Raw genomic sequence first — 10,452 nt, forward strand, 5'->3', positions numbered from 1 at the left:
GAGCTCCTACCACCACAGCTCTGTTGATAACTTGGAGATTGCTCGACCCGCATCATTATGTCCTCTTGTGTATAAAATTAAGATAAAGCGTTATTTGGCCTCGTTCGTTTTAATTCATTTACATAAGTGAGTTTATTCAGGTGTTTTATAGGCAAACGTTGTATGGATTCTGAACCTTTTTTTTTTTCTTGTTTGGGAGATGGGGGGAGGAGATTAGTGCTATCGACTAAACAACTTGCCCACCGTTTAGGTAACTAATACTTTCTAGAAAATTTACTGTGGGACTTATTATATTTATAATGGCATATAAATGTGAGAATCATGATCAATTATCTGATTAATGTATAGGGGTGGATTCGAACCTAGTTGAATCGATTGCTGTTAATTACTTCAGTTCACCAAAATAGTGTTGGGCTCAAGTTCAAATTCGATTCGACTCAAAAGTTTGTAAGTTTGAGTTCAATTCAGTTCAAGTTTGAACTATAAGTCAAGCTTCCTATAAAAAATAAAAATTATATATATAAAATGTTATTTTTATTTTTTTATACAAAATATTAAAAATTATAAAATTGTTTATTATCGTACATATAAAATAAATATATACATATATAAATATTACTATACATATTAATAAAAATTATATATGTATATATGCATTAGTCTTGCGAAGCTGATGTACCGAGTAAATGAACCTATATATTAGATGGAACTCAACTCAAAACTTAATTTAAATCGATCTAAATCAAACTTTTCATGAACCAAACTCGAATAATTTATGGAAAACTCGATTTATTTCCACGGGAAAATCTATAATACAAGAATTAAAATCCACCTATAAATTTTAATAAATAAGACTGATTGGCTACCACGTTTATGATTGCAGTTAATTTTTTTGAATAGATATCATATCTTTGCAGTATCATAGTTGAAGTTATGAAACCAATTGGACCAGGCTATCCCCCATTGTCATAGGCGTTAAGCCCGGTCCAGACCAAAGATGCAAAGACCATGAACACAGACACCCGCCGACCGCTGCACCCACCTTCCACCGTATTCGAAAGAGAAAAAAACATACCCGTCGGTTTTGTAGAGCATGGCTGACACGTACTGGGAAAAAAAACCTAACGTGTCGGTGAAATGAAGATGAGAAGCCTGCAGTTGGGAAAGACCAATCGGAATAACGACACATGGGGTGAAGCCAGAGAGTCAAGAGGGAAGGAGAAGTGGATACTGGGGCTTACTGCTCAGTAGCTGCAGTATAGCTATAAATTTGGGAGGAAGGGGGTGGTTGGAAGAAGGAAAAACAAGGAAACAAAGGGAGAGAGAGAGATGTCAGGAGCTCAGGGAGCACAGCCAAAGGAGTCATTCACTGCAACGATTTACGAGTCCGTGCAAGGAGGAGATAACAAGACGAGGACTGACATCCGCTCCAAAGAAGACGTGGGGGGGATTCAGGTCGACAGTCTTCAAGACAAGGTCAAAGATGCCGCCGGCAAAGGTGGTCCCATCTTCGGCGCCGGAAATGAAGATAACAAACAAGACCTGGGTGTCACCGGCACCGGACCTTCTTAAAAGTAGGATAATAGAGGGACTTGGAAGAGCTGCTGCAGCCGCCTGAAGTGATAAGTCATCGATGATGATGTAGTCTCTATGGACTTTTCCTTTTGTTTTATTTTGTGTATTATTAGTATTATTAATTTTATTATAATATCATGACACATGAATGGGGGAGGTGTAGTAGAATGGAGTTTTGTGGGGGTGGTCATGTGTAAAAATACATGCTTAAAATAACGGTAATACATAGTACATGTATTAATTATAATGGTTATGGCCTTAATTACTCTTATGGGTGGGCCCTATTCCTATTTTATTATTTAATACAACTTTCTCCCAGTTTTATTTTATCACTCATATAGACACACATGACACATCCATGCACCATGATCTGAGGCTATGGACCTTATAGTGGTAATTGGGCCGGGCCCAACTAAAAGAACTAATTAGCCGTTCAGCCGTTCAGCCGTTCAACCGTTCAAGTTCAAATGATCTGACTTCTGAGGAGGCTATAAGCAAAAGATTGTTTGTATTTTAGCAAAATACTTGGTTGCTACCATGGAGTAGGAGTGTATGCGTCCTACCAGAGTGCTACCATGGAGTAGGAGTGTTTGTATTTTACCATAATATTATATGGTTTATTATATGATTTAGAGTTTAATAAGAATTTAAGATTTCGATCTAAAAATGAGGAGAACAAAAGGCTAATGCAAAATGGGCCGGGCCCAAGCCCAACTCAACTCAAGGAATTAGTTCACTGCTTCCAACCAAGTAACCCTCAAAAGTCAAATCAATCCAGCCATATCCATATTCCATCTTTTTTAAAGTTTTTTTGGCTCTTCTCCTCCTGCTTCTCAACTTGCAGCAAAGCCGATGCAACTTCACTCCTCCCTAATAAAGAAGAGAAGCAGAAGCTCTCTTGCTCTTATTCCTTGCATCATCTTCTCCGTCAATCCATCTGCATTCTTATCCTTTGCAACATCTCCTCAGCCTTACGAACCCAAGAGATTTGTTAGAATCATACATCCTCTGTATGATCTGCACCACCACCGTGGCCCAACTTCACCATCATCGTCTTCTGCTACTGCTAGCCACCACTACGCTTCACTCCTCCAGTCTCTTATTGAGGGAAAAGCAATCGAGCCCGGGAAGCAGATCCACGCTCACCTCCTCGTTACGGGCATCGGTTTGAGCACCATTGTAGCCACCAAACTCGTTAATCTCTACTCGGTTTGCAACCATTTACCCCATGCCTACTGCTTGTTCGACAGAATTCCTAAAGACAACGTCTTCCTTTGGAACGTTCTCATTCAGGGCTATGCTTGGAATGGACCCCATCAAGCCGCTCTCTCCCTTTACCACCAAATGTTTGAGTATGGTCTCCACCCTGACAACTTCACTTTCCCCTTCGTCCTCAAGGCTTGCTCCGCCCTCCCTGCGCTGCAACAAGGGAGAGAGATCCATTGTCACGTCATACGGGCGGGGTGGGAATCGGACGTCTTTGTAGGGGCTGCGCTTATTGACATGTATGCCAAGTGTGGATGTGTAGCGACTGCTCGTCGAGTCTTTGACAACGTTCTGGTAAGAGATGTGGTCTTCTGGAATTCCATGCTCGCTGCTTACTCCCAGAATGGGCACCCAGATGAGGCCCTTTGTCTGTGCCGTGAGATGGCTTTTGCCGGTTTGAGGCCCACTGTTGCAACTCTCGTCGCCGTCATCTCGGCGTCGGCTGACATTGCGGCTCTCCCTCAAGGGAGGGAACTCCATGGGTTTAGTTGGAGGCATGGTTTTGATTGTCAAGACAAAGTGAAAACGGCGCTTGTCAACATGTATGCCAAAAGCGGTTGGGTCCGAGTTGCTCGGAGACTGTTCGAGCGACTTGCAGAGAAGAGGGTTGTGTGCTGGAATTCCATGATTGCCGGTTATGCAATGCATGGTCATACCACGGAGGCCTTCGCCCTGTTCGAGGAGATGAAAAAGGAGGGTGCTCCACCCGATCACATAACTTTCGTGGGTGTTTTATCAGCTTGCAGCCGTGGAGGTTTGATGGATGAAGGGTGGAAGTTTTTCGAGTCGATGGTGAAGGAACACCTGATAGAGCCCACGGTTCAACACTATACGTGCATGGTTGATCTGCTTGGTCATTCTGGGCGGTTGGATGAGGCATACGATCTTATCATGCGGATGAAAGTAAGGCCGGACTCTGGTGTCTGGGGTGCTTTGCTGCACGCATCCAAAATCCACCGGAATGTCATGTTTGGGGAAAAGGCATTGGAGAGATTAATCGACCTTGAACCCAATGACGCAGGCAATTATGTGATCCTGTCAAACATCTACGCACAAGCTGGGAACTGGGAAGGAGTTGCATGGGTGAGAGGGCTGATGAAGGAGAGAGGACTCAAGAAGAGCATCGCACTTAGCTGGATAGAAGTGAAGAACAAAACTCACGCATTTCTGGTTGGAGATACCTCCCATCCGCAATCAGACGAGATATATGCGGAGCTGGAGAGGGTGGGAGGACTGATGGAAGAAGCTGGGTACGTGCCGGATACCGCACCGGTTTTGCATGATGTAGAAGATGATGAGAAAGGTAGAATGATTACTAGTCACAGTGAAAGGGTTGCAATTGCTTTTGGACTCATCAATACGCCACCAGGGACGAGGCTTCTGGTGAATAAGAACCTCCGAGTCTGTGATGACTGTCATGTGGCAATAAAGTTCATCTCAAAAATTACAGCCAGGGAAATCATCGTTAGAGACGTCAATCGCTACCATCATTTTAAAGATGGTGTTTGTTCTTGTGGAGATTATTGGTGACAAGCACAAGAAGGACTGAAGGAGATTATATAATTGGTTGCCACTTACAACTTAGAAGCCAATGCGCAATGGGCTATACAAGCCATTAATCTGGAAGGAGCTCCTCACACCAACCCCATAGCACAGTGCTTGATTTGTCAAATATTGGAGTTTATGGGCATCTCTCCAAGAGACTTTTCATATTCCAAACCACGTCAGCTTGCTATAGAGTGAAGGAACCATTCACAAGCGAGAGGTTTTATCTTCCACCTCTGACATTCCAAAGGTTTCTACGATTTTTCTTTTTGAAAATATCCAACAAACTACCATTGGTATTCTGGCATTTTTTCAATCTCTGCCTCTGGCAAGAAGTCCTGTTAATGTGTATCGTGTTCTTGAAAAAATTGAATAAAATTATTGTTAAATGATTCCCTTTTTTTCCTGAATCTTGTGACAATTATAGCTAAAGAATGACAGTCCCAATAATGAAACGAGAAGCACTGTTAATTTTTCTTCAATCTCCTTTTTCATTTACAATGAAAGCTAGAATTGGTTTATTGAAATTTGCCAACCTCTAAGAGCAGAGGGGCAATCACATCAGAGAGCCAAGTGGGCAACCGAGACCCATGAACAAAAACAACGGAATTTTGAAGGGCCCGTTGGGCTATAGAATGAGCAGCTTTGTTCTGCTTACAGAAGACATAGGCAAAAGGAGGAGAGAGTCCACCTCTACCGGTAGCTTAGAGGCTTCCAAATCTTTTGCTACTTCGAGGCCCATCCTCAGGGCAAGAGCTTTGGCAGTAAGGATAGGGTTGCTGGATGAGAGGGAGTGGCAAATGAGCATCAAATCTCTTGTGCAATTTTGAATGATAGCACCCAAAACCAGCTTTTCCCAGAAACAAGGTAAATGGCAGCATCAAAGTTCAACTTGAGGAACCCATCTGCAAAGGGGGACCAGGAGGCTGATTCTCTAGCCGATCGTCCAGGAGGGGAATGAATGAAGTTGCTTTTCTTCCAACTTTGGATTCATCGGAGAGCTTTTCGTGGGAAATGTCTTTTCCAAGAGAAGACCAGGGAGTTTTGAATTCTTCAAATGGTCTAGCAAGCTATGGCTATGATAGAACTTTTCATCATAGTCTTCAAACTTTGGGAGGAGGGACCAGGATTTGATTCATTCGATGAGTCTGGCGCTGCTGACAGATCTAATTGCAATGGGGGAGATCGGCTTCAGTCAGTGCAATTCCATGCTCACACCATTTGAAGATCGATTTCAGTCGGTGCATGTTGTGCTAACACCGTTCGAACAGTCTCTTGCATCGGGAATATCACCCATGAAATAAAGCACAGTAAAGAGATATAAGTCAGTAAAGGATGTTCGAACAGGCTTAGCAGTTAGCAACTGACCAAAGCCGAACTCGCAATGGGGAAGCCAAACAATGCCTTTGGATGAAGGATAATTGAGGAAACCATGATCAATCGATTCAATCCTATCAGGGGATGAGGGGTCCGGATATAAGGCCGAGTTCAAAGTGATGGCATCCCCACAACATCTCCAAAGAAATGAGTTATCTTCGAATGAGGCCTGATTGATTGGGCAAAGAAGCTGCCGGACTCAAAAGAACTAGTTGGAGAAATTGAGATGGCTATTCTGTAAGCACTTTCATCGAGAATCTGCTCATCAGGTCAAATCAGCTTCTCGGGGGAGGAGGATGCTTTGGATTGCTTGGATTTCCACGGGAGTGAGGGCTAAATTTATGTTTAGAAATTTACGTTTGTAACATATTGAGAAACATAAATTTATCTTCACAATCTCAAAGTTTTGCTGATTCTTGAAACATTCACTGTGGCTCCCTTTTCAGTCTTTTGTCCACTATTCTTCCATCTTTAAAGGTAATATCTGGTTTAAATTCTTGATTTCTAAATGTCATGATCCCTTGTCTCTTTTTCTTGATCATCATGCTCGTCAAACGAGTGATACATCACGCAGGATATATTCAATCGGCTCTATATCCATGTGTCTAGGGTTGCAAGGGAGTGCTACGACTCGTAGCAGATGTTAAATATTTTTTATAAGCTATACTATCTATAAAAATGCGAAAGGGGCGTGCTAAACATAAAGAACATTCAAGATAGAAGAAATGAGCAGAGAGCTCTAGACGAACATATGGCGGGAGAATTCATTTCATTAATTTTCTGAGAGAGAGGTCACTATATTTATAGATACAAGTACAGCTGAATGAAACTAGATTATGGAGGGAATCTTGTAACTAACTCTTAACAGACTTCTACTTTAACTAATTCTGTTAACATGCCCCGGTAATTTGGACCTCCCTCGTTCAGCACATTTCTGCAAATCTCGAATTCCTAATCTATTTTTCAGCAACTCAAACCGAAGGCTAGAAACTGGTTTAGTCAAGCCATCAGCTACTTGTTCGGCAGAAGTAACATGCTCAACCTCCAACTCTTTCCTAATAACCTTCTCTCTAACAAAATGAATATCGAGCTCCATATGCTTTGTCTGAGAATGCAAGTGAAGGGATGAGAGATCCATCCTATGGACGCCCAAAAGATTGCGGAATAAGGGGCGAATTTCAAAAATTTTTCTCTCCCTTCAACTGAGAATCGTATTCCCCATTTAGAAAATCATATTTTCAATGATCAATTCTGAACCATAAACTGAACCAGATCTGAACCAAAAAGGAGTGGGAAGGATTATACCTGATACGGAGAAATAATATCTCCCAACGAAGGTGTTCACGCCCAAGGAAGGATCCAAATACTGCTCCCACTGAAGATGGCACAGTGCAGGTGGAGCAGAATCAGCAGTGTTCTTCTCCAAGAACTCTGTCCTTCGCAAGAATCAGCAAGATGGTACGTGAGCACAACTTCCTTTCAATCCTTTCTCAAAGGACTGATGTCAAGATCCAATCTTGACTTCTCCCACAAGTGGAGATCGAACTGGCAAACAAGGCGGCAAGAACAGGGAGGCGGCAAGAGAGTATTTGCAGGGAGCAGAATTCTCTCTTCTTGATTTCAGCACTAAAGAAAACCTAATGATCTCTGTGTGTGTTTTTTTATTTTAGGCTGCCGCCCCCTTCTTCTTTTATAATCTTAAAGGAATCAGCTCCTAATCAGATTAGGAGTTGCTAATCCAAATCATATTTGGGTTAGAAGTCCCTTTAAGTGATAAAGGATAATCCTTATCTTATCTGGAGATCAGATCAGCCATCTCCTAATCTGATTAGGAGGTTTCCAGATCTAAATCTTATTTAGATCTTGGACTCTCTAAGTGGATAGGGTCTAAGCCCAATCCTATTAGCTGATCCACTTCAGATTTCACCCCTTTATTAACTAAATAAACAGCCCAGTTCGAAATAGGCTTTAGGCCCATTAAGCTTATGTGCTCACTTAACCCTCTTAACTGCTACCCAGTTGGGCTTCTTTGTATGGCGTGGGACCCAAGCATTGATCTACACATCAGCCACATGGGTTCGGCCCAGCATTTGTTACAAGGCCTGGCCGAATACACTGTTAAAGACAGTGCACCCCTTGAAACCCATCAAATGGGCTCTACGGGCCCAACACTTACCCTAAGAGGTCCCTGGGCCAAGCCACCTTGTAACACCCAGGGACTGTGGGCAGATGCAAGATTAGCCCATCAGGTATTATCCTCAATGGTCTTACACTTAACCTCTCAGCCCATAATGATCATACACTGCCCGACAAGAGATGACCTCTCCCTCGGCTGCAAGGAACAGTGTTGCACTCTCCACTCATATGGATCCCGGGAATTAAAACCTTCTTGCAAACATTTTAGAAACCATAATATATACTTTCATATCTTATAGAAAATATATTTTGCAAAACAAATCTCAATGGTTGAAATCGGCTGCCGGCAGTCTTGGTTTCCATCAGTGAGAGTGCATCCCCGATCATTACCTTTGTCCGACAAAGGGGCTGATCTTGTCACTACGATCACCCACTCAGATGAATTCTTGGACTGTCCCAACATACCCAGGTTTTGACCCCCGCTAAGGATCTCACTGATTGGTACATCAAAGATAGCCCAATCCGACACCTAGTGCAGTATCATAATCGAGTCTAGGGGTCGGGTGTAACTTTCCAGTTTTGCCCATCAATCTCCAAGGTCCAGGGCAATACTGGAAATCTGGTCCAGTTCAAAGATTCAATTAATGCTACACTATATGTGCCTAGGGTCTCACCCTGGCAGCTAAAACAAGCCACCCAACCGACTTGGTGGCACTACAGTGTCAGCCTTGTCAGGATAGGTCTCCCCAGACCGACCCACTGGCTGTGAACATTCTAAACTAACACGAGTCTCATTAAGTGTCCAGTTTAAGGGTATTACACAGAAACATACCAATGGAACATGAATCAAATATGTATCTTTATTCATTTACAATAAACTCATAAAGTACATCATTCTGATTGAAGCTAAGGGCATACAAAACTGTCTAACAGCAAGATGGGATTCGTAGACAACAAAACATAACTAAGGTTATCACATAACAACAATGGCACTTTCCTTAGAGTCACATTCAGCTCCCTAAGGAGTGATTGTATCCAAGCAACTTCAGCTATTGCGTGTGCCATCCCACGATACTCAGCTTCTATACTCGAGCGGCTGACAGTGTGCTACTTCTTAGAAGACCAAGACACCAAGTTCTCACCTAGATAATAACACAAAAGCCAGTAGTACTTCGTCTGCCATCAATATCCGATGCCCAATCAGCATCAGAAAATGCATACAAGCGCAAATTTTGTGTAGCTTTCAAGTGCAGCCCATGACTAACTATCCCAGCCAAGTACCTCAAAATACACTTGACTAACTTCCAATGAGGCTCCAGAGGCTGCTGCATAAACTGGCAACATTTATTGACTGCATATGAAATCTCAGGTTTGGTGACGGTAGCATATTGGAGAGCTCCAACAATCGACCTATAGGTTGTGGCATCAGCAACTGGTTCACCCTCCACTTTAGACAACCTAAGACTAGTTGGCATAGGTGTATCCACTCCTTTAGCTTGAGACATATGAGCTCTCTGCAATAAGTCTTTAACATACTTACTCTGTGAAAGATGCAAGGAACCATCTTGAAGCTTATTCACTTCAATACCAAGGAAATAATTCAACTCATCAAGATCTTTAACAGAGAATTCCTTATTCAAAGCTTGGATTAAACTGGTCACAACTGATTGAGAGCTCCCTGTAATAAGCATGTCATCAACATACACTAGAACAAAGGCGGTATGCTGGGAGGTGACTCTCAAAAACAATGAATGATCACACTTGTTAGACACAAACCCAAACTTTGATAGAGTTGTTGTTAACTTCTCAAACCAAGCTCGGGGAGCTTGTTTGAGACCATAAAGGGCTTTCCTCAACCTGCAAACCAGCCTCCTATCTTCATCTTCAAAACCTTGAGGTTGATCCATATACACCTCTTCCTCTAGAACACCATTTAGAAAAGCATTATTCACATCAATTTGATGAATTTTCCATTTCCAGCAGAGAGCAAGAGTCAATATAATTTGGATTGTTGTTAGTTTAACTACAAGGCTAAAAGTCTCATTGAAATCACAACCCTCTTGTTGAAGAAATCCCTTAGCCACAAACCTTGCTTTCAATCTTTGAACTAAACCATCTGAATTATGTTTAACTTTGAACACCCATTTGCAGCCAATTGATTTTCTATCAGCAGGAAGATGTACCAAGTCCCAAGTATGATTCTTCAAAAGAGTATAATATTCTTTTGCCATAGCTTGTTTCCAATCAGGGGACTACAAAGCCTCTATGACAGTGGAAGGCTATTTATAAGCAGCCAAGGCTTTAGGCTTGAACACACCATTCTTTGATCTGGTAATCATAGGATGAAGTGACTGGGAGCTAGTCTGAACAGGTGCTGCAGGTAATTCCGTAGAGCTAGATAAAACAGAACCAACAACTCTCATTGCTTGAGCATAAGTGGGCTCAGGTGCAGAACAACAATCTGAACTACCAAGCAAAGTATTAGTAGCAAAATCAGTAGGAATAACACTCTCAACATTAGTAGATGATTCAGGTGGCAAAGATTTTTGGGGA

The 10,452-nt window shown here is 42.3% G+C and overlaps 1 protein-coding gene and 1 pseudogene across 2 annotated transcripts; both read left to right on the forward strand.

The window, feature by feature from the left end:
* The first annotated feature begins 1,287 nt into the window (after positions 1-1,287).
* On the forward strand, positions 1,288-1,724 carry LOC104599822 (seed maturation protein). Its single transcript, XM_010262557.3, has one exon. It carries the CDS (start codon positions 1,330-1,332, stop codon positions 1,570-1,572), a length of 243 nt encoding a protein of 80 aa, XP_010260859.1. The 5' UTR covers positions 1,288-1,329; the 3' UTR covers positions 1,573-1,724.
* A 571-nt stretch (positions 1,725-2,295) lies between these two features.
* Positions 2,296-4,865, forward strand: LOC104599824 (pentatricopeptide repeat-containing protein At2g01510, mitochondrial pseudogene; annotated as a pseudogene). The gene has a single exon (XR_016078608.1). The product of XR_016078608.1 is annotated as a pentatricopeptide repeat-containing protein At2g01510, mitochondrial pseudogene (transcript).
* The last annotated feature ends 5,587 nt before the right edge of the window (positions 4,866-10,452 follow it).

The sequence above is a fragment of the Nelumbo nucifera genome, chromosome 7 (assembly GCF_055504915.1).
Source record: "Nelumbo nucifera cultivar China Antique chromosome 7, China Antique-T2T, whole genome shotgun sequence".
NCBI classification, from domain to species: Eukaryota; Viridiplantae; Streptophyta; class Magnoliopsida; order Proteales; family Nelumbonaceae; genus Nelumbo; species Nelumbo nucifera.

Coding starts and splice junctions, on each gene's coding strand:
- LOC104599822 (XM_010262557.3), top strand. CDS start 1,330: ATGTCAGGAGCTCAGGGAGCACAGCCAAAGGAGTCATTCACTGCAACG.